The sequence below is a fragment of the Eubalaena glacialis genome, chromosome 7, assembly GCF_028564815.1.
Source record: "Eubalaena glacialis isolate mEubGla1 chromosome 7, mEubGla1.1.hap2.+ XY, whole genome shotgun sequence".
NCBI lineage: Eukaryota > Metazoa > Chordata > Mammalia > Artiodactyla > Balaenidae > Eubalaena > Eubalaena glacialis.
The window spans coordinates 5140716-5165429 of NC_083722.1; the positions used below are offsets into that span (position 1 = coordinate 5140716).

General features: G+C 47.8%; 1 protein-coding gene across 7 annotated transcripts in view; it reads left to right on the forward strand.

Moving 5' to 3' along the window:
• The window catches only part of RREB1 (ras responsive element binding protein 1), a 169231-nt gene that overhangs the window by 118006 nt on the left and 26511 nt on the right, over positions 1 to 24714 (forward strand). For all 7 annotated transcript variants that reach the window (XM_061195692.1, XM_061195689.1, XM_061195688.1 and 4 more), the window contains 2 exons: positions 18143 to 18287; positions 18847 to 18983. In XM_061195692.1, the coding sequence (XP_061051675.1) occupies positions 18143 to 18287; positions 18847 to 18983 (282 nt within the window). The remainder of the gene's footprint in view (positions 1 to 18142; positions 18288 to 18846; positions 18984 to 24714) is intronic.

Here is a 24714-nt window from a genome sequence, read left to right on the forward strand (position 1 = left end):
TTCCACTATGTTTTATCGTTTTTAAGAGTGCAAGTTTTATATTTATTTATAAATAAATATATTTATTTATAAATTTATTTATTTATTTATTTATAAATATATTTATTTATATTTATTTTAAATTTATTCCAAAGTGTTTTATTCTTTTTAGTGGTATTGTGAATGGAATTGTTTTCTACTTTTGTTTTTTGACTGTTGGTTGCTAATGTATAAAAATAACAATTCAAATTTTATATTGGTTTTGTTTCCTGCAACCCTTCTGATCTTGTTTATTCATTCTAATAGTTATTTGGTGGATTCCTTAGGATTTTCTATATCTAAGATCATGTCATCTGCAAGTAGAGAGAGTTTTCCTTTTTCCTTTGAAACCTTTTATTTATTTTTCTTGCCTGCTAGCCTGGGCTAGACCCGCCAGTGTGATGTTCAATGGAAGTGAAAAGAATGGACATCCTTCTCTTATTTCTGATCTTATGGAGGAAAGATTCAGTCTTTTCCCATTAAATATGCTGTTAGTTGTAGGTTTTTCATAAATGCCCTTTACCAGTTTGAAGAAGTTCCTTTCTATTCCTAGTTTGCTTGGTGTTTTTATCATGAAAAGGTGTTAGATTTTGTCAAAGGCTTTTTCTACATCTATCAAGATGGTCACGTTGTTTTTGTCCTTTATTCTGTTTTGGATGTTAAATTAACCTTATTCCTGAGCTAAATCCCACTTGGGCACGATGTATAGTCGTTTTGTCATATGTTGATAGATTGGGTTTGCTAGTGTTTTGTTAAAAGATTTTTGCCTATATTTATAGGCAAAGAGATATTGGTCTGTAGTTTTCTTGTGATGTCCTTTGCTGGTTTTTATATCAGGGTAGTATTAGCCTCAGAGAGTGAATTTGGAAATATTCTCTCCTCCTCTGGTTTTTGGAAGAGTTTGTGAAGAGTTGGTATTAATTCTTTTTAATTAGATATGTGGTAGAATTCATCAGTGAAGCCATCTGGGCTTTTCTTTCTGAGAAGTTTTTAAATTACTAATTCAGTCTCTTTACTTGTGATAGGTCTGTTCACATTTTCTGTTTCTTCTTGAGTCAGTTTCAGTAATTAATGTCTTTTCTAGAAATTTAGCCATTTTGTCTAAGTTATCTAATTGGTTGCCATACAGTTGTTCATAGTGTCCCTTTACAATCCTCTTTATTCTGTAAGGTCAATAGTAATGTCTCCTCTTTCATTCCTGATTTTAATAATTTAAGCCTTTTCAATTTTTTTCCTTAGTCAATTCAATCCAGCTGAACATTTGACGATTTTATTGGTCTTTTCAAAGAACTTTTGATTTTGTTGATTTTTCCTCTGTTGCTTTTCTGTTCTCTCCTTCATTAATTTTCTACTCTAAACATGATTTTTTCCCTCCTGCTTGCTTTAGGTTTAGCTTGCTCTTCTCTTTCTGGTGTTTTAAGGTAGAAGATGAGACTATTCGAGAACTTTTTTTAGTAGAGGCACTTACAGCTATAAATTTCCCTTTAAGCATTGCTTTCATCACATCCCATAAATATTTGTATGTTGTGTCTTCTTTTTCATTCATCTCAAAGTATTTTCTAATTTCCCTGTGATCTCCTCTTTGGTTATTTAGGAGTATGTTCAATTTCCACATATTTACAACTTCTCAAATTTATTTCTATTATTAATGTCTAATTTCATTCCATTGTAGTTGGAGAACATACTTTCTATGATTTCAATTTTTTTTTAATTTACTGAGGCTGGTTTTATGGCCTAGCATATGGTCTGTCCTGGAGAACATCCCGCGTCTGTTTGAGAAGAGCATGTATCCTGCTGTTGTTGGGTGGAGTGTTTTCTCGACGTACTGTCAGTTCCAGCTGGTTTATACACTGTTTAAGTCTTCTGTTTCCTCACTGATTTGCATTTATCTTTATGTGCTCTACATGTAAGGTTTGTACAGTTACCATCCAATTTTGCAGATAAGGAAACTTGCTTAAGATCAAAGTCAGTGCCGAGGTTTGAACATAGGCTGTCAGGCTTAGAGGCCATGAGGAATAATTGATACAGCTTTCGTGTCACTTTGCGTATTAGAAAAAAAGCACTCTTTCAAGCTTTACCCTCTTTAGGAATAATTTCATGTTGTTGTAGAGCATTATTTTCAATGTCAAACTATTTGAGCCATTCTACTAGCATAGTACACTCTATTTCATGAGCATGGAATCGCTTTTTATTGATTTTTTTTTAACAGAGTGTTGTTTGTGAATTATATTGAATTTTTTATAGCCCAACCCTTGATATTACCCTAAGATGCATTCCTCATTTATGCACAATGCATACTGGAGTTGTTTGTGAATTACTGTTTATAAGTATTTTTTTAAAGCGGGCCTTAGGGATGTTTGTGCTAATTTTGGATTTTGTGCTGATTTTATTGTGAGTCATCTTGATTTGGAGGAGAGGACTAATTGTTGGGGGCTGAGTTCTAGTCCTAATTCTGCAGAACGTTTCAGAAATCTCTCGATTTTTCTATACTTTACCAAAATGGCATGGTAAAACCTCACTTAGAACTTGTATTCAAATGCAGTGTTTGTGAAAGCATTGTGAAGGCTTACCGTGTACTAGGGAAATGTCCTGGGTGAGGGGTGTTCCTGAGTTTGTATTTTCAGAGCTGAAGGCACCCTTGTGATAATCTTTGAGAGGTATGCACTCCTAGCTGTGTGACGCTAGCAGGTTAATTAGCCTCTCTGTGTCTCGGTTACTTCATCTGTAGAAGGCAGGGATATCTGTACCAATGGGAGCATTGTGGGGATTCATGAATTAACACATGCAAAGCACTTAAGATAATGTTAGTTAATCACTACTTATAAATAAATTTAAGTAAGTGGTCACTAGTATTGTGATGGTGGTGGTGCCACTGAAGGGAGGTATGGCGACTGACTATGCATATGATGCCAGAACATAAATGAAAGGTTGTCTTTTCTCTCGCCTTTTGCTATACTAACCCTGTAATTTAAATACCAAAAAATTTATTTAGAATATTTGAGTTTATCACACTGCATTTATTTTTGTCTTCCCTGTAGAAAATTGCAAACAATGAGTTAAAAGAACATTTGGTGTTCGGTAATCAGTCATAGTCATGACCACCTTCACTTGTTGGTGAATCTGTACTTTTGAAAATGAAAAATTATAAAAATGTGAAAACACTGACAAAAATGTGCCAGAAAGAGTAGAGTTAGATTTATTGGTCCTGGTGGATCTGTTCCAGAATCTGATACTCGAACAGTGAGCTGTGATCTCTCCTGAGCACATACCTGTGTTACATTAAGCAGGGGCCGGAGCTGCCCTGGGATGTGTGTGCAGGGATTAAAAAAGAAGAGTGAAAACCCAAGTTGTGCTTAGCTGCATCCTTGCTTGACTTCCGAAGCCTGGAAGGAGGTCCGTGGACTGACTGTGCGCGTGTGGCGCTCGAGACCAAAGTTCTGTTTCTCATTTTTCTTCGGCTGCTGCTGCTTCTCAAGGTCTGCAGCCGCCGCCGCCGCCATCAGTAGAGCCAGGAGCTCACAGGTCGGGGCTCTGGAGCCCATGCTAAGCCCGGGCCGGTGCACCCACCCCCGAGTCCCTGTTCTGCCTTGTTTCTAACCTGCCCTGGGCCTCCTTTCCTGTGTCAGTTTCGTGTGACACGGCTCTGGGCTCTGGTTTTCAGTACACCCCCTTCGGGGGTGCGGATTCAGTAAGGCCCCTGCCGTGACATGAGTCCCTGTGATGCAGATTTCTAGATCTGATTCTCCAAGGCCCGATTCCACAAGGCTGGTCTGAGGACTCCTGGTGCCCCTTCCCTTGGCCTCCTGCCCACCTGCTCCAAAGGTCATCTGCACACGCATGCATGCTGCACACCTCCGTGTGCACATTCTCTTGGGTAAGCCCCACCTTCCCCAGGTTTATCGCTGAGCACCACATGTAGGAGGCAGATCTGGGTTCCAGCCCAGATTTTTGTTGCTTCAGCACCCAGAGGGCCTCATTATACGTTTCACAACATGGACCCCCAGAACTATGTCCTTTTCCATTTCAGGTTATTCCTAGCTGATAGTGAGGTACTCTTTGCAGTCACCCACTTTGTAAAGCAACTCACTGTATCTCCTTTGGCCACTAGTCATTTTATAAGTGTGTTTGTTATCTTTGTTTATTAGGCTAATTGGCCTTTTTGTAGAGTTTCCTTCACCTTAGTTTCATGAGAGGACCATCAGCACATAATCAACCCAGTAGAATTATCATATTAGTAAAAGAAAAATAAACTTCACAGAACCAGAGAGCAGATTAAATTGTTATGTGCTGTCATGTTGATAGTTGCACTGTAGCTCTGATGCAGCCCATAACTTATTATAATTTAATTCCAGTAAATACATTTAAATGATATTTAAAACTGATTGTATATTTGGTAACTAGGGACACTAGAGTGATGCAAATTCCAGCTCATTTTGAAAAAGGTTGGGGGAGAGACCGTCTCAATTTATTACCGTATCTGGTACAGTTTTTCAAGTTACCACTTCCCTGACTGCGGATTCTCATGTTTTTGAGGTTTGAAAATCCTTTATCCCAAACCTTTCTAACCACAGCTTAGTTCCTGAGCAGAATAACAGGCTGCCATCACAGTGCAAAACATGTATCACGGAAACATCACTGTGGCTCCAGCTTTTAACTTCCCAGAACTCTTTATCAGTTGCTCCCATGTTGAAAATTTGGATTGAGCAGTGCTTGTCTTCCAAAACAAACTTGGGAAACTGAGCCAGAGCACGCCCTCTGGGAGAGCTCAGTGTAGGAAAAAGGGCACTGAGCTTTGCAATTTGCTAAACTTTCCAAAAAGTGCTGGACGGCAGAGCTATGAAGAAGTGATGATACTTGAGAGGGTTGCAATGGATCTCATTTGGAAAGAATCAGACCTCTGAAATGGGTATTTTTCTTTTGCCTTGGAAAATAGGAAATTAATTTCCACTTTGCCTTGGAAAATAAGAAATTAATTTCCACTTTGCTCCTCATCTTACAAACTCTAGACTTTTAAGCTGTAAAGAGAGTCATGGAATCATGTTGAGGACACACAGGAGAGAGACCCTGACCAGAGCAAGCTTTCCTAACTTCTCCATTCTTTGGAAGATATATCCTTTGGAGGATAACACATCCTCCAGAGAGCAGGGATGTATTATCATTTCAGCTGTGTGTTTAGAAGGTGAGGCAGGGACATCTCTGGAGTGTCACCTGCTTGTTTTGCTTTCCTCCTGCAATGGTCATGCCTTTGTCCATTGCTAAGTACAGGAGACACAAGCCCTGAGGATGCCGCTGGATAATGGACAGTCTTCAGGAACAGAGGCTTATGTGTTCCTATTATGCTGGAAAAAAACATTCGCTGCACAGAAATGTGACCTATTCCATGACGAATGAGACCGCGGAGGCTCTGAATTTAGCACACTACTCTCAGATGCTTAAGCACAGCCAGCCCTTGGCATGTACAGCTGAACTTGGGTATCTGAACAGGTGGCCGGCATTGAAGGACAGAAGGAGCAGACGTAGGACAGTGTTTCGGGAGGGTCACTTCTTTACCCTCCAAGCCCAGCAGGAGGAAGGGCCTTGTGAAAATCAGTCGTGGTGATAATCGAGTTTCTGAGGGCACCCTCTCACTAGTTTTGTACCTGCTACTTCTCAAGAGTGGAGGTGCACACGCAGAGGCTCAGCTAGTCCCATCTTGAAATGAGTCTTAATCACAGTTGCCTGCTTCCTGACATATTCCCTGGAGGGAAGGAAGGGATTGGGTCAGCTCACATGCAAAGAAATTATTTTAGGATAAAAATCTGTGGGTCACCCTACCCAGGACTGAAAATTTTGTTTCCTTGGAAATATTTCTATAAAAAAGAAGGGGAAAATGATTATGTAATAACACTTTTCTTATCTATAACTAAGTATCTGTTCCTGAGGGGGGAAGACAAATCAGAAGAAAATACCTTTCTGGGACGCTCAGAGGTCTTTACACATTCAGGTCCACTTAGGAGATGATAAACATCGCAGCCCTCTAAAGATTGTTGAGGGGCTTGTGTGAATGAGATTTTAATGTCGTACACACGGTCAGCACAGCTGTGTGAACTGTGCTGGACATGTGACCCTCACATCTGGCGGGTGTCCGGTGACTATATGGTAGTTTCATGATAGCAGTTGGGTATCAAGGCAGTTTCGGTATATTTAGTACTCTGTACTGAAATAGACATATTTCGGGTACGGTTTGGAAAGCCTTTTCTATTACAAGGGATGAAACGTTTTTTCTTTTTAACCAGAAAAAAGAAAGTCGTTAAAGTATAATACCCTATTCCCTGATCATTCCACTTAATATGCTTTTCACTGTCTTGAGAGTCTACATTATTAAAAGGCTGAGAATTTTCCCCTCGAGAGTAAACATTTGTAAATCTATTTATCACAGTAAAATGTCTAAGTTACCGCTTTCCCCCAGTAGCATTATTAATTTTTCACCAAATGAGTTTATTGTTTGACTATATTTAAACGTTTTTAGCCTTTCTTCACATCTCATTGGCTGGAATTGAAATTTGTATGCATTTATTTTAACTTAATAGTTGTTCAAATAAAGGCGGCCTCTCTGTGGGTCCTCTGAGAGCTCTTCCTTCCTCTCCGACTATGGCTGATAAAGGATGCTCCACGGAATGGGGAAGAGGGCCTCCGTTTCTTCATCTATAATGGGGGTGACGTTTTGCTCACAGAAGTTGTCGTTATGAGGATTAAATGCTATATAATATATACCCAAGCCTCTGGCTTACATAAGATATTTGACAAATTATAGTTCCCTTCCTTTCTTTTCTCCCTGAGGAAAGTTTAACCCACTAGTCACTCCTCCGTGCCAGTAAGCATGAGTATTTACAAAACCAAGAAAATAGACTCTGTGCCCTTCGACCATGAGGATTTCAGGCTGCATCCTAAGTTCGTGACGGTGTGAGAGCAGGGTTTTGTGTGCCATACACCTTTTCTGAATTGTGCACATCCTCATTATTATTTGAACACTTCTGTTTTTTTTGGATTTCTTGTTCTGTGGTGTTTTTACATTTTTTTGTGTGGATTTGCACTTACACTATTAGATGAGAGTCTGTGGTCCTTTTCAGAATTCTTACTTTACATTTTAGAAATCTGCACGTAGTAGAAAGCTACCACTCTTCTCTGAGAAAAAGAACAGGTCAGAGTGATTTGTCACAGAATTTTATTCTTCACATGAGATACAAAGTGTAAGAAAATAGCAAAGCTGGAAGTTTACCCATTTCAGTTGACACTCTCTTGTGCAGCCTGTTTTGTGTTTGCTAGACTGACATCCTCCAAAATATTTTTCCTTCTACTTTGTGTTTTCTCTATTCTAATACCCCTTTAACCCCTTCAGCAGAGCTTTTTTTTTTTTTAATTATTTATTTTTGGCTGCGTTGGGTCTTTGTTGCTGCGTGCGGGCTTTCTCTAGTTGCGGCGAGCAGGGGCTACTCTTCGTTGCGGTGCGCGGGCTTCTCATTGCGGTGGCTTCTCTTGTTGCGGAGCACGGGCTCTAGGCGTGCGGGCTTCACTAGTTGTGGCTCGCAGGCTCTAGAGCGCAGGCTCAGTAGTTGTGGCTCACGGGCTTAGTTGCTCCGCAGCATGTGGGATCTTCCCGGACCAGGGCTCGAACCCATGTCCCCTGCATTGGCAGGCAGATTCTTAACCACTGCGCCACCAGGGACACCCCAGCACAGCTTATTTTATTTTATCTTTTTTGAAAGGCTAATTGAAAAATGTCCTTGTGCTGTGTCTCACTTTTGATTCTGCGTTTTCCTCTGAAGGACCAGTTCAAGTTCACTTATGCTGGAGAGAGTTTATTCATAGGACCGTCGGAGCGCAGGGAGGTGGTAAACACCAGCCAGGCGTTTTTCCTTGTATCGCTGTTTCTCACATTTACGATCTGCTTCCTAATTAAATCGTTTCTTACCATTTGGCCACCTGGATGCTGAGGTTTACGACTTAGCTTTTCTTCTGTTTTGGCAGAGGTGGTGTTTGTCTATTAGTTTGTTTTTGGAGATTAAGCAAACGCAAAAGAAATGTTGGGTGCGGGTGATTTGGTATTTTTGACCTACCTTGTCAAACTATTTCGAAAGCTCAGTTGCACCAGGTAAAACTGGTAAATGGCATCAAAATCTGGAGCATCCTTGCTTGCCCACACTTGAGCAACCTGGCAGTTGTGCACGCTGGAAATCAGGTCATGGGAGGCAAGGTGTGTGTTTGCTGGGGTGGGATGCGGCCCGGGGAGCTGGCCTCTGCCCTCTTCTCTGCACACTCCCCTCGTCTGATGGCCCGAGAACTTTGAGCAGATCATGAGTGTGGGTCCCATTTAGTTTTATAATGTGAAAGTAGCAGGGTCCGAGGAGGAAGGCGGGAGAGGGCGAGTCTGACTGCCAGCGTTAGATCACAAACTTAAACCTGCAGGGTGCTGGCTGCAGGCCACGCGGTACGTCCTGCTTTATACCTTGCATTTTTCCGCCTTTGTTTAAATATTCAACCCGTCCAACCTGTTTGGGCTGAACAAGCTGGTGCTAGCAAACATCGAAACTGTCAACGTTTTCCTGATTTGTTAAGGAAGGTGATTAGCAGCAAATTCTGCACCCCACGCCCCCCCCCCCCAAAAAAAAAGTGAACAAGTAGCACAAAAATCTTAGCACGTGTACTTACCACACTGGATACCCACTCTCTCCCTTGGGGTATATGTGTGTGCTGGTGGCCTTTCTCCTCTGCTTCCTTCAGGGCTCTGGGTTGACGGAAAGCTTGTTGGCCTTCAGTGGGGAGAGAGTTTGTGTTTCCTTAAACCGGAGACGCAGTTGCATAAAGGGTTCACTGGGATGCCGTGACTGCGCTCCAGTCTCACTCTCTGAGCTTATATAACCCAGCGCCCTCGGGAGGCTGTGCCGGCTTTGCAGGTGAGAAGACTGAGGTCTGCAATGGCACGGAGTTTAGCCAAGGTCCAAGCACATCTTGGACCCTCCTTCCCGGGCTCCTTCCCCCACAGCACATCATGTGGTCCTGTGTGTCACCCCTGGCCAGCCTTTATCCCACTTAGATAGCAGGGACTGCAGTCACAGACAGGGGCCCTGTGATCTAGTTCGTTTCGCAGGTGAAGTTTGTCTTTGGAGCCCTGTTCATTTTCTCTCTGTCTCTCGCTGGCCCCTGAGGCGTAGAGGATGGTGTCCCCGCAGTGGTGGTGATCTCCTGCACGCACGCCCACACCTGCCTTCTCCCTGCGGTGCGTGGCAGGCCGTCTCAAATGGCCCGGCGCAGGCACTGCTTGTTCCTCTTTTGGAAAAGGCTGGGGGGCACCAAACGGTGCCGTGGCACCCCCTTATTACCAGGTAGTCCTCTCTTCCTCCTTGCCCAGAAAGGATGTGAATAACTGGGCTCTGCGGAAAGGTCTGGGTGCCTTGCGCATTTCCATTCTACCGTGAAGTGTTGGTTTGGGAATTCGCTTGACTGGCTTTTTAGCTGTTTGCCACCGAAGGGCCTTCTTGGGGGGCGGTGGCAGGTGCTTCCCTCGGAGGTGATGGCTCCCAGCGGAGGGCCCCCATCACCCAAGACCATAGATACGAGTCACTCTTGGGACAGGGCCAGCTCTGAGTGTGGGGCGGCCCCCGCGCTGTATGGGAAGGTTGAAGAAATGGAGGAGTCTAGCCCAGGGAAGGGAAGAGTCCGCACAACATGACGGCCGCCCGGAGATACCTAGGGGCTGTCAAGGGGGAAAGCGGTCATTCTCGTTCTCTGGATTAACACAGGATGGGCCCGGCAGGCAGGCTGGTTCAGCTCTGCGTGAATGAGAGAGTTCTCTTTGCATGCGAGAGCAGTCAGCTCATCCAGCCTCTGGGGTCTTTAGTTTTTTTTTTTTCAGAATCTTTCATTTTACATGGAAATAGGTACTCAGTGTCTTTGTGGGTATTATAAACAAAGGAGCCAAATAATGCATGGAGAGTGTTATAACAAATGAAAGATTATTTTAGCAAAACAAGGGCAGACAAAGGGGAAAAGTACAAGAGGGTTCAGGGTATTCGGATTCAAAGGCATGGCTGTTAGGAACAAGGTCTAGAATAAAGATTTTTTTACAAGTTGATATTTATTGACGTGGGCCGACTGCCAAGCTCCCTGCACTGGATTTGAAAGTCAGGAGAGGAGGACGGGGCTTGAGAGTGAGCGGCACGGGCCCTCTGTTGTCTAAGTAGACGGTCGATAACAAGAGAGCGTGTCCCTCGATTCTGCTCTGAAGTCAGTGGCTCCCAGTGTCAACATGAAAGTAGGGAAGGAACGCAGCAGCCAAAGGTGGCCTTACTCCTGCCTGAAGGATGGCCGGGAGAGCGAGAACGGGAGGGGAAATATTCTTCAGGCGTCGTGACCCCAGCCCTGTCCGTCAGTGAGGAAGTGTTTGTACCAGGGTCTCCCACGAGACTAAGATGGAGAAGGAACCCAGAGACAGGGGAGCAGAAATCAGGTCCAGCCAGAGCTGGAGCCCTGAGTCGGGCTGGAGAGCCTCTCTGGGCTGGGGAGCTCTGGAGGGGGAGAGTGCAGAGGCATTTATTTGTTAATGAGAAACGTGGACCTGACCCCCGGATACATCCTGCCTCGAATTAAGATTCCCTAACTTCTCCCATAGTTTCAAACCACCCTCGCAGTGGCAGCAGCAGAGCGCAAGGCTGCGGTCGGCACGAGGAGAGAGATGCTCTGCTTTGGGATGCGTCTCCCTAGAGTCAGGGGGAGAGGAGCTGTGGGGAAAGGCTGACGTGCCATGCTCTGCCCCTGAGTGGAGGCAGGGGCAGGAGGAGGAAACCTCCTTTGTCGCAGCCTCCACCAGCCACGTGGCAGAGGCCCGGGGGCGGGCTGCAGCCTCCAGGCATTTTGTCCAGGGCAGCCACCAGGAGCTCCTGGCAGAGGATTCCCGCAGCCAGCCTGCGGACAGTGGGGGGCGCCTCCCTGAGGTCTGCGCCTCTCTCAGGCCTGACTTCTAGACGTTCCCGAGGGTGCTGTCTCTTCAGTCTGCAAGGCTGCTTACACCACCATCAAACCTTCCTCCACACCCTGGCACAGCTGGCGTGACCTGCCTTCTGGATAAGCATGACTGAACCTGAGCAACACCCGAATCATCGGAAGGTGCCTTTGGGCTCACAGGTGGAGCCACACGGGGAAGAGCTCCCCCGCCGGCCCCTTGTCCACTTCTGTCTTCACTCCCCCCCACCCCGTCGTTTGCCAGCACAGGGCATGATTGACTTACAGGCGTCACTCTCGGCTCCGCACCCTGAAACTCCTCCCCTAAACATCTGTTAGGGAAACGCACACAAATCTTTCTGGAGACTTACTTTGCTTTGGCCCAAAAAATAGGTTGTAGAGGCGCGATGCCTCTTAATCTCGTTCATTCCCTCTTTGGTTATCACAAGGCTTTGTTGTAAAAGCAAAGCTAGCATGGGGTATGGACGGGGAGGTGTCTATAATCAGGCTGTAAAAACCTGTGCGAACCTGTTGACTTCAGTCTGGCGGGGCCCTGAGCCATGCTGGGTGCTGGTTTTGTGTACGGTTTGTGTCCTGTTTAGTGACCTTCCTTATGATGCCATTCACTCAGAGGATTCAGCCCCTAGATCAGTAAAACCTATGTGGAAACTCAGGCTGAGAAGTGAGCAGACACTAGAAGTGTCTAGATGTTGCCTGAACTTTGACCTTCACTCATAAATTAGACACGGGAAAGCTTGAAGAAGGTTTGAGACCTGCCATGGAGACACCTTCTACTAGGTGGTCCTTTAAACTTGTTGAAAGTTTTTCAAGGGATTTTACCCCCAAGATAAGAAGGTTAAATTTCCCCGTTTTTGTTACGTATTCATACCTGGTAAACTTGTGCAGATAAGCTGCAGAGTGAACCTGGGAGAGGTTTAATGCTTATATCCAAAAAATGTCAACATCGTAGTCCGATAGTTAACTGACCTGTGAACAGTGTGAACGGTTAAAGAAGGTAACTGGGATCCAGTGGTTGTCACGCTTGAGCAGGCATGGGTACCAGTGGAGTGAAACCCAGGGTACCGAGCCCTGGCCCAGAGTCTCTGAGTCTGCAGGTCTTCAGCCAGGCCTGAATTTACATCTGTAACAAGCTCCTGGGTAAATGCCAGTGCTTCTGGTTGGAGGACCACAGTTTGCAAACCAGTGCTCTGTAAGACTGGCAGTATTATCCCCATTTTATAGGTGCGGAATCTGAAGCTAACATACCTAAGTAACTAGTGGGGTCTCCGTGGTTACTAGATGGTTATTAGGTGGTATCATCTAAAACGTCTCGATGCTCTGAGACCACCCCAAGGCTTCATTGCCGTCACATGGTCTCTCCACCTACTACACCGTCTTCCCACCTGAATTTGCTTTTTCACCTACTAAGTTCCTGCTTCGTTCTCAGAGCAAGCCAATGCTTGAATGGTTAAGGGTTTATCTCCATTTCCAAATCACACCTAAGAAAGGTCAGTAGAAAATTCTTGTATTTGGAACTGGAAGTGAGGAAGTTGGGGGAGATGGGAGGGATGTGCTTTAGGAATTGGTCTGTCTGCTCTGAGTTACTAGACTGGCATTCAGGTCTTGTACAGGTGTAGTTGTTTTAGCTGTGATGTATTCAGTATTCTTACAGACATCCCACCCTAGCTAAAATGGATCTTTTCACATTTTAGAAGTTAAATAATAACATTTACAGGAGGGAAACTTTGAGCTGAAAATATACATCCACCCCAGAATTCAAAGTGGGCTCCTAAAAAATACTCAGATTTAGATTTTTTTTCCCCTTGTTTTAAAAACATCTGCAATATTTGTCATTATTCATTACTGGAAGAGTCCCCCCACCTCCCAGGAGGGGGCCGGGAGTGCAGTGTTAGGAATGGGAGAAAATTTCCCTTGACTCCTGAAAGAGTTCTGGTAAAATGCCTTCCTTAGACCGCAATGTGGCAGGATTTCTACAGTCGATGTGGCATGCCTCCAAAGGAAATTTCTAGGATTATATGCAGAAAACAGATGTTTACTTTGATTTTACATCAGCTTCTCTCTACTGTGGATGTAGGTGTAGTTTTGAATGCATAAATACAGATGAATTCCAATAAGAGAAAAAACTACCCCATGTCCTCAGTGTTGATCTTTGGGGTGTTCTTCATCGAGGTCCCTTCACTGTGACACTGTTTTCTATACCATCTCATATCAAGTTTGTGCACATTAAATCCTAGTACGGTGAGTGAGAAGTTATCTTGGAACCTGAAGACGTATGTGGTAGTGATGCTGCAAGTGTAGCAGGTTTTCTGCATACATGTCATCCATCCATCCATTCCCTCCATCCATCCATCCATTCAGCAGTTATTGATTCATTCGCCTACTCATCCATCCAGCCATTTGACCGCTATTTATTAACCACTCACTGTGCACCACCAGGGGCGAGTGCAGAGAACAGGAGAGACAAGATTATAATGAAACTTTTTTTCAGTCTGAGCCGAGGAGACAGTCACACGAGTAAATACCCGGTATTTCCAGTTACTGGTATGTGCTGTGAAGAAAGTAAAACTGGGTCGAAGGCTGGAGAGCATCTATGTTGAGTGGACTGGGGCACTTGCTGTGACGGCAGGCACCAGCCCTGGAAGGCCGGGGGCGGAGCAGCCTGGGTAGAGGGCGTGCAGCAAGTGCACCAGCCCTGGGGTCAGACTGGTTGGATGCCTTTGAGGGACCTGGAGAGAGCACTACGTCTGAAAGCACCTTGGATCGGGGTAGGGTGCCGACAAAGGAGGCCCAAGAAGTAGGCAGATCTAAGTAAGGGGGGACCATCAGAGGCATTTACGTGGAGGAGTGTCTGATTTGATCCATGTTTTAGAAGTTCACTCTGGCTGCCTTGTAGAGAACGAACAACAGGAGGGCAAGAGGGAAAGCAGGGTGGCCAGTGTAAAATGTTACGACCAGCCCGTCAAGGATCCTGTGGTGGTGGTTTTTGCGGTATATCTATCTGTGGGTATAATGGTACATCAATCCCTGTGCGTAGATCTTTGCACTTTTGTCCAATTATTAGTTTTCGAGACAGATTTCTAGAAGTGGAATCACTGGAGTAAATGGCATGTGTATTTAAAATTCAGATCCCTCTCACTCAGCTACTTTGCAGAAAGGTTGTTACCAGTGTTCAGTACCATCCACAGTGTTGAGAGCCAGCTTTGTGTACCACAGCACTGCTGCATGTTTCTCGTCCTTGCCCGCCTGGAAAGTGAACAGCTGTTCAGTGTTCAGGTGCAGGATGGAGGGCGCAGGGCTTGACAGCAGTTTGAACAAAGGAATCACGGGGGTCTGAGCACGAGCTGAGGGTGTAACGCTGCTGTTAAACACACAGGGTGGGGGACTTGCCTGGGGTCCAGTGGTTAAGACTCTGAGCTTCCACTGCAGGGGGTTCGATCCCTGGTCAGGGAACTGAGGTCCCGCATGCTGTGCAGTGCGGCCAAAAAGTAAAACAAAACAAAACAAGACCCACACACCCGGGAACCCCAGCTCCGTTTACACAACCTCAGGACGTGGTCGTCTCAGCCCTCTGTGTGCCCTGCACTCAGACCACATCCAAATTGATGCTCACTTCTGATCCAACATTTCATGAAGGATATTCGCAAACTGGAGAGTATTCCAAGATGAGTAGCGACCAGCAGACTGGAGCGCAGAGCTGGAGGGCGCTGGCTGAAGGAGCCAGAGTTGTTCAGTTTGGGGAAGAGAAACTTCGGAGAGACGCAGACCTCACCTTGAACTATCTGAAGGGCTGCCCTGCAGAAGAGAAGGTGGACTGACTCTGTGTCGCCCCTGAGGACAGACAGACGTTTAAAGGAAGGATGGAAGTTTTGACTCGACATGGGGAAGATGGTTTTAACAACTGGCCTTGTTGAAAATGGAGATGTCCTCGTTGCTGGAAGCATTCAATCCAAACTGAATGACGTTGTTTCCAGTGCACGCTGCTGAGGGACGTTCTGTGCTGCGTGGGTGGTGGGATAGCATCTCACCTCCCTTCCAGTCCTGAGGCTCTTTGTAATTTGTTGATTCTTAGGGTACATGGAAATTAGGTGAATTAGCCCTTGAAATAAAACCTGAAAGAAAAACAGACCCAGGTCTTCTAAAGAAGAGAAATTGGATTGTCTCCTCCCTGCCCACCCTCCTCTCTGTTTTTGGCCACACTCTGCAAGGAAGAGGCCATTAGTGGCTCATCTTGGTGACTCGCCACGCTTCCTGTGAGCATCGGGGAGGAAACTGACACTCCTGTGGCCGCTCCTGCTATTGGAGGGAAGACGAGAAGGGGTCAGGGTAGGGAGTGTCTTTAACTGCAGATCACATCCAAATTCAGAAATGCCCGGAGATCCCAGCGCCTGGCAGCTCAATTATTGACTGAATCAAGTTCTTAAACAAGCCTCCAGAAGTTGGCCATCCCATAGGTGGAAGGACAGACTGGGAACCCCCTGTGTCTTGGCCAAAAAGCACGATTTAACCCTAGAATGGAGCATTGCTTGAGCTTTGAACTGAGGCTCCAGCTGGGCTCAGTGGGGGAGCCGGAGTGGCTGGTATGTTCAGAAGCCTCATGCTTGCCACCAAGCCCCAGAGACGGCCTTGACCTGGTCTCATCCCCCTGCTGTTAGCGGTGACACGGGACTGGAGGTGGGAGCATCCAGGCCTGACCTGTGGGCCCTTCAATCTCCTGTTGAATGTAGATTAGAGTTTGGTACGAACTGCAAGACTGTGGGCCACAGGCACTCAGAGAAGAAGTGTCCAGGGTTCAGGGAATAACCTTGAGTGTCCAGCCCGTGATCCGTGATCTAGAACAGAGATGCAAAGGCTCGGCCTTTAAAGGCAATTTGGGGGAAAAGCACAGACCTTGGAGTTGGCACACCTGGGTCCATCCTAGCTGTGAGGCCCTGGCATGTCAGCCTCTCCACACCTCAACGGCCTCATCTGCAAAATGGAAATCATAATCTGGGTGAAGTTCCCAGCAGATCCTCACTGCGTGCTCGCTCAGTCCCCCCTCTTCTCTGCTCTGTGAAAACAGCTTCTGTCATAAATCCCAGGAGCTAGAAAATAAAGCATCAGTCTTGTGACTGTTAGTGTCATATTGACAGGAAAGATGTGCTGATGGCTTGAAATGCACTAGTGGACTGCTTACAGTTGTCAGTCTCCGATTTCCAGTATCCTCGTGGGTTATCGTAGCCTCATGTTTATCTGCACAAGTAGCGTCTTGGCTGTAGAAAAGGATATTCGTTTTTAAAATTCATTTTGAGTGATTTCTTGAAAGGATGGGTTTGGTACTAATTTACATCCCATAGTATTATCATACTTCCTCAATTCTTAGATGCCTAAAAACTTTTTTTACATTTCTAAAATTGGAATGTGCCATACAATAAATGTCGAAAGAAACTTACCAGCCTTTCTTTTTTTCTCCAAACACTGATATTAAGTGATGGTCTCCTTAACTCCCAATCGCCTTGAAATAGAGGGGGTACGTAGAACAAGGCTGTTTGTCTCCATTAACTTTCTCAAGGCTTTAGGTGACCAAGAACTAATAATAAAGCATCCTCCCCTAATAATCTAAGCAAGGAATTATGTGGATGTGGGCGTGATGGTTGTCTGTGATTCTTTTCCATTTTCTCCCACTAGATCTTTCTGACTCACCACACTGATTCCCCCTAAGAGAACAGAGGGCTGGCCTGAGCCTCCTTCCTTGAATGCCATTTCTCAGAGGTTAGGCCACATCTCGCCTACTGGTGGATGACTGGGCTGGTGCTCTTCGGGCAGAGGCTAGTGTGGTCAGGGGCTGACGTGGGGACCCCCTCCACCTTCTAGAGTATGTCTGTAGGGCCAGAACCAGGGAAATCCTAGCTCTTACCTCCACACACGCATAGAAGGAGGACTCACGGGTGTCTGGGGGCAGAGGTGGTGTGTGGGAAGGGTGTTGCCTAGCCGTCTCATTGAGTCATTGGCCTGAGAGCCTGAATTGTTGCTGCTTGTGGTTCATGAGCTTCTCAGCCCTTTTATCCCCAGCCTGTCTCCTGTACCGAAGGTGCAGCAAAATGTGAGCTTGAGCTGAGCAGAACGTCTTTGTAGAAGTCTGACAGGATTGTTTATGAAAACTTGCTGTCTTTTCCCATTCCTGAGAACGTCTCCAGTAAGATAATCCCATCAGAGGGTTATTTATAAAAAGCTGTGGCTACATTCCCACATCTGGCACAGTTTAACCCCGGTCAGAGATGATGATGCCGATGATGATTGTCATTAGGAAAAGTAAACCTTTAATGTCACAAAGCAAGGAAATTGAGACTTTCTTTTTGTAATGCCATTCTGTCTTTCCCTATAGCTCTTGGGACCTGGTACCTAGAATGTTTGTTTTAGAACTTGATAATGTAAGGTCACTTAAGTCAGGTCACCCATAAAACTCTCTTTTTGGAACAGACATATGCATACTAATATAATACTTTCTTGTATGTGTATTCCTAGTCCTATAGATGTCAGAGTTGCAACACGTAACTTATCCCATTGTGCCAGCTACTCTCATGATCTGCAAATCCATGTAAGACCTTGGAGAGCATGGGCAGGCTTTCAGGTCTCAGGCACTTCAGACATGTGCTCGGCCAGCACTTCTCAAATTTGACCCCCAACATGCTTCCAGAGGCAGAAGAGAGAGAACACATTCTACTGGTAGACGGGGGGGTGGTTCTGGGACCACAGAGTGGTTTCTTGGTTTATGAACTAGTGGTACCTGGGACTTCTTTTGTCTATAGAATTATGTGCCCTAAAATAGTACAGCTTGCCTGAATAAGTAGAACAGATCATCAAATAGTTTGTTTTTATCTCATTAGTGCCAGTGAAGTTCATGAATATCTTCCAACAGACAGCAAGGCACTGAGCCACGTTTTTGGATAGCACTTCGTTGTGAGAGCTTCACGAGGGGTTCAAGGAGATTATAAGGTTTTTAAAAAGAAGTCACTGTATAAATTATACCCCGTATCTCTTAACTAAGGAAAATTTAACTACCAGTGCCCAAATAGAAAATATGAAACATTTTAAATAAACCAACTCAGTTTTTGCTAAATCACATTGTCTGTGTGTGTGTTCTTTCCAGACATATGAAGATTCATGAGAAGGACCCCAGCAGCGCTACGGCTGCAGCCCCTCCGTCCCCACTGAAGCGCAGGCGGCTGTCCTCCAAAAGGAAACTGAGTCACGATACAGAGTCAGAGAAGGAAGACCCAGCGCCTGCTAAAAAGGTCCTCTCTGCCCCCAGCACAGATGTGCCTGCCCCAGGGACTCTTGGCAGAAATCCCTCCAGCCTTTATTTTCGCAGTCTGGGGGCTTGGTGGACACCCGTCCCAAGCTTCTAATCTCTGTTTCCCTGCACTGTTTCATAAGGTCTCTGGAGAAAAGAGTGCCTGGTTGCTCTTCCTTTGTGGACGGAAGAGCCCCCCGCTGAGCCCACTGATGATTTGAGGGGCTTGTTTCATTGTTCCCAGGCTTTTGTTTCTCCAGCTAGAATGGAAGGTTCCTGAGTATTAGGGACTCTTTTGTCCTCGCTCGTGTATTCCCAGTGCCTGGCAGGTCCTAGGTGCTCCGTGAATATCTGTTGAATGGATGAGTGGGTTGAGGGTGGGTGGGTGGGTGCTGCTGTTCGGTGAGGTTTTGTTACATGAAGCGTTGGTCAGTAGCATCCTTAATGCCTAGGAGGGAGGCATCCTTTTCCTTTCAGATTCTGGATTTAGTGTCAGCTTCTCTGAAACAAACCACGTGGGAGCCCTCCCTTGTGACCTAATGTTTTTTCTTTCCCCTAAGATGGTAGAGGACAGGCAGTCGGGTGACATGGAGAAGAAAGCTGATGAAGTGTTTCACTGCCCACTGTGTTTCAAGGAGTTCGTGTGCAAGTACGGGCTGGAGACCCACATGGAGACCCACTCAGATAACCCGCTAAGGTAGGAGAGAGGCTGGGGCAGGCCTGTGCTCTGGGGGCTCCTCCTTGCGATGTGTGATGCAACCTACCTCCTGTGACTCCAGCCTGGGCTGTGAGGCCATTAGTGAGGCCGATCAGAGTGCTTGCGGGGGTGGAAGTGGGGCTGAGAGGGGTCAGAGCAGGTGGCTGCAGCCCCGGGAGGATTCACCGGGGTCACGGCGCTTCCTGCGCTCCTGGCGGGGCCCCCGGGCGATCCCCATGAGCCCCCGCCCACGGGTAGCCTCCTAGCACCGGGCTTTGGGCAGCAGGCACATTTTCTTCACGCAAGGTGTTGCAGCCCAAATGGTCGTTAGCTGCGCCCGTGTGTGTGATAAGGACGGGGAGGGCAGATCAGGTGCTCGTGGGTGTCTGGAATGGGCTGGTAGCACAGAAACCTAGGAAAGCATTTGGGGGCAAGACAGAGTTCTGTCGTGCAGGACACGGGACCTGAATGAAGCCCGTCGCAGTAACAGCAAAGGTGATGGTTCCGCTGGTCCAGGCTCCACATAGCTTCTCTGATTCTCAGTGGTCCCAGGCGGACCTCCGGCAGAATTTGGGGCGGGGGTCGGGGGAGCTCGGCTTGCCTCCCCCACCTTCTTCCCTACGTTTTTATCAGGCAGAAAGCCCTTTGTTCCTGCTGAGCAGGTACCCTCTTCCTCTCTGAAACTGCTACTGTATCATTTTTGAGGCGCTGTAGGGGAGCCTCTGGTATTGTGAGACTTGAAAGTAGCACGTCCTGAGAGGCACAGCTGAAGGTTCCCAGAGCAGAGGCCAGTGCGTACGTGGTTGCAGCTTTGGGTTTCAGAAGACAGCTTGGGAGTGTAGAAATCTGGACATCTGTTTGTCTGACTCACCAATACATGGACCACATTTCCTTCCTGGGGGCACATGTTTGGTTGTGACTTAGGAGTGAAAAGGTCTGAGGCAGCTAAACATGTTTGTGTTGGGGGAAAAGCCTAATTGTCCAGTAACATAAAGTCGTGTCAAATAATCATTATCCTTAATCACGTTAGCGTGACATTTTTCCATTAGAGAGAAAAAAGAATTTATGGAGAGATTAAACTCTGAGCAGTGGAAGTGCTAGAACACGTCTTCAGGTGACTGCCCCGTCTTGGGAGACTCCTGGATGTGACGGGCAGGCACGGACTGGTGGCCAGGCCCCTGGGTCCCTGTCCCGCCTCTGCCCGCATGGGGCCTGGGCCAGCTGCATCTGAGCCTTGAAGGAGAGCTGGACCAGATCGTCCTTGTGTTCCCTTTCAGGCCTGAAATTCTGTGACTCTGAAACCTGCCTCTTAGCAGTTGTTCTTCTGTCTACCAAGAAAAAGCACTTGGCTCTTCCTTTTGTAGGCCCTGTCGTTCTGAGAGATTCAGGAACTTGACTTCATGGTTTCATTAACGTCCACAGCATCCCAGGATGCGGGCTGGTGGTGGGTGGTAACTATTGGAATAGTTCTCTAGGTGCAGGACCTGAGCAAGTGGAGGTGAAGTTACCAGACAAACCTCACGTGGTGAGTCGTGGGCAGAGGCAGGAATAGCAGCTGCGACCCCCGACCCTCCGCCGCCCGTCAGTGCTTCGGACCCGGCGCTGCAGGGTGCCTCAGGCCACACACTGCTCCTCTCTGGGTTCCTCCCGAGGTTTTCTTTCACTTTGTGTTGTATTCTGTGACCAGATACCATCTTAGGAGCTACCCATCTACCCTCTTCTAGGTGATTCTGTCCGACAGGGAAAATGACTCTCAAGAGAGATTTCTGGGCGGCTGGAGCCTGCACAGCACAGCGTATAGCGATGATAGAGGCAGATCGGGCGTCCCCTTCTTTAGTGCTGGCCGGCACCGGGGCGTGGGTGCGCCTGGAGTGGGGCCTTCTGGACCGGCACCTAATCTGGGGACAGGCTGCGCTGGCTGCTTGGAGCACACGGAGACGGGAAGCGCCGTGGACCCTGGTTCGCTGTTTCACACGACTTGGTGCGTAATTCACTTGCCGTGACGCCAAGGCTGTGAAGTTAAGCCTCAGGTCCTCCCTGCCCACTGGGTGATAGCATCCTTTGTTTGGGGAGGGCGGACTGGAGGAGTTCTGAGCCTGGTGGGGGGCTCGGCCCCTCCCGGCAGTGGCGTGAGAAGAGGTTGCCTTGCATCCATGGTGGGGGCAAGCATGCCATCCCCTGTCTGGCGGCTGTTGCTGTGTGGGTGGGTCTTGTGTCTGGGAACCAAAGGAGTTAATTACAGAACGTAGTTAATTTCCCTTCTCTCCCCTCTGCTCTGCCCTCCACGTAATGGCCTGCTATCAGAGGATGCCATGGGGACGGGCATGAGCCGGCAGGGCCCAGCCAGGCAGCGAACCGTGACAGTAGCTGGTGGGAGAGACTGCTCGTTAACCCAGAGCTAAAATAGGCACCAGCTCCATTTGCAAACCCCAGAGGCAGCAGAACCACAGTGGGATGCTACCAGATTAGACAGAAAGTTTATAACTCGAAACAGCTGTTGGCTTCTTTCTCTCCCTCTCCTGCCCTTACCGCCCACCCCCAAAGCTGGCAAGGTGCCCGTTGTTCCTTAATAAAAAGCACTGGAAATCCAAACTCATGTAAACGCCGAGGCCATTCTCCTGCAGTGCCTTGTGTTTCAAGTTAACGAAGTGTAAGCGTAGAGCAAAAGGAAGACACAAACCACTGTAGTGGTTCTGGCTCCGAGTGTCGGGTTTGTTTTTGCCCTGGCGTGACCAGACCCGCGGCGACTTGGCCCTTCTGTACAGCCCCCCAGACAGGAGAAGCAGAGGCTTTGTGGGAGCTGGCACTTGGGACTGGAGGTGACAGAGTAGAGTGTTCACTGAGCAGGTGGGTGCAGAGAGGACATCCCTGTGTGAGGGTGTCTGGGTGTTGAATATCGTGCCTGGTTATAAGAATAGAACAGAGTAACAGGCCGTCCGCTGCCCTGAGTAAAGTTAGCTGGGAGGGAAGTCCAGGTCAGCACCCACCAGTGCGAACAGGAGGAGAGCCACAAGGGCCACCTTAAGTTTTCTAGTAGCCACATTCTAAAACAGGAAGAAGAAATGGCGAAATTGGTCATGCTTTGCTGAAATTGATCATGCTTTGCTGGTATACTAATACATCCAAAATATAATGTCAGTACAGAAATCGTCAGTGATGTGATTTACATTCTCATTCTCATACAGTCTTTGCCATCTGGTGTGTGGGGCATGATCGCAGCCCATTTCAATTGGAAGAGGCACATTCCAAGCCCCCAGCAGCCCATGTATAGGTGCGAGCCTAGGACAAGCCCACCTGTAGCTGGGAGGGCTTTGTCTCAGACCCCGCCCCCCTCCCCATTTTGTGTCTGAATGACTAGTCTCTGGCTAATGGGGGCTGGGCTGGGCCGGGGTGGGGGGACCTCTGGGTAGTCACGGTGGCACTGTGGCTGCAGCTGGGGGCGAAATTTGGCAAAAGTTATTGTATAATCTTATGTGGCTTCTTGATTAAAGGAGATCGGGTAATAAATAATTTTTAAATTAGTTCAGCTAAAATGTATCCGGCAAATGAATGAGTGCTTGTTGTGTGCCAGGCCCTTGACCAGACTTAAGAAAAAAGCGGTGACAGTGGAGACAGGGCCCCTCGAGGGCTGTCAGCAAAGAGTAAGAGCGATTATAGCAGAGTGAAGTGGGTCAGTTCAGGGCCAGACAGGCCAGCAGCCTGTTGTCCAAGCAGAGGGAGCCAGGGAGCCGGACAGGTTGGCGGAAAGCTTCCCACGGCATTGTACACTGGATGCTGGGGCGCTTGCCCGGGGCAGGCCCTCCTCAGTCCAGTCTAGTTACCGATCCTGGTCATCTGTGAGGAAAATGTTATGGTGATGCCCTTAAATCTACATGGGGGGTTGGAAGGTGGGGACCCGAGTGGGCTCTGCGGGCACGCGGCGGCACGGAGGGGTGGGCAGGTGCCCACAGGCATGGAGGGCGGGCTGCCAGAGGTGGGGAGAGTCACCAGGACCTTCTTCTTCTGGATTCTCAAGTGTTCCAAGGAACGTTCGACTGCCTGCCCTGCACCCCGTCCCCCCTCTACACACTCCCGTCACCTGCAGGGAGACCCTAAGACTGACTGACATGGCGCTGGTCCCACACTTGTTAAATGTCATCCTAAAAATAGGGAGAGGGTATAACAAAATACTCTTCAGCATCTCGTATAAGAGCCCCAGGGGTCTGAGGCTCAGCCAGGTGGAGGGCAGATTTAAAACGTTGCTGGGGGCTGAGGGAGGAGAAGATCCGCCCCCTGACTGGCCGGAAGCTGGAGGCCTCTGTCCGGGCGGCCCCTCCCCACCCTGCCCAGGGGCCTCTCAGCCGTGCGGAGTGGGGACTGCCGTCCCGCCGGCTTCTGGGCTCACCCCAGCCGCCCGTTGAGCAGTCCCTGGACCTGCCCGGCTTCCCGCTGCGTTGCTTCGGGTCGAACAGACCTAGCAGGGCGTCAGGACGCAGTGTGCAGCCCGGCGGATTCCTGGGCGTGGGGAGGGCAGGCTGCCCCTGGCCAGGGCCCTCTCACAGGCCGTCACTGTTGCTCCCAGCAACTGGGAGAGATTAGTGCAGCTGTTGGCTGTCAGCTCTGCGGCTGGGAAGCGGGGGAGGGCAGGGAGGGTGGGCACCAGGGGAGAGGAGTGTCTGAACCGGGCGGGGCTCTGCCGAGAAGCTGTTTGTACTCGCCCCTCTTGCCTCCGTAGACAGAGCAGAGAAAATGAAGCATGGAATCCCTTTAAAAAGGAATGTCAGTCCCTCGATTAAAACACTGTAATGAGCAAGAAATTCAGTATCTCAAGGAAGCAGCCAGGGTGACTGCCGCTTTCTCAGCAAGGTATTTCACGGGTTCTGACGACAGGGCCGGGCCTGCTGCCGCTCGGGGAGTGTCGGGAAGACTCCCAGTCGAGCCGCTGTCCGGGGCCCAGGCGTTAAGGACGCGACGTGGGTTGTAGAAGGAGCTGGGACACCTGCAGTAACCATCCTCTGAACACACAGCGCAGCAGCTGCAGCAGGGGGGTGGTGAGGGAGCCGGCTGCAGCCTGACCGGGGCCTGGCATCTCCGTGACCTTGGGCTCAGTCTCCCCGTCTGGAAAATGGACTTAGGGCCCGTGTGAGGATGAAGGGAGCATCCACAGTCCCCAGACTGTAACAAACAATCAATGAACATTTACTTCTGATACTATTATTTAGAACATGTGTTGTTTTTAATATTTTAACCCTTGCGACACTTACAGTTATGGGTTCATGTCACTCTCTGGGAATCCCATTCCAGTAAAATAGAGAAGGAAGCAAATGCCGGGGCTTCTCCAGGTACCATTTCCGTGACAGAGAACATGAAAGCAGTTTGGCCTTTAGTCTTTCTCGTTGTAAATAGCCACTTGTATCTGATTTTGCTTTTGTAAAGATTGGTTGACTGAACGGCTGTTTACATTTGGTGTGAGTCCTGCCTCCCAAGTGTTGTGATCCGGCTGTACAGAAACCCAGACGACTGGAAGCTGGGAAGGTCCTGATACCTTTGAATTATAGAACCGCACACCATTTCCCTTAGATTGTTGGGGAAACCTGAGATTCTAAAGAAATGTGTTTCCTGATGTTTGAAATTTGCCAAAGCAGTCTTTCAAAAATATGTTTAGCATAGTGAAAAAAAATTTTTTAACCCTTTCTTGTGGCAGTGGGGGTCATCTGTCTGTCCCTTAACTGGGAGACATGATAGAACAATG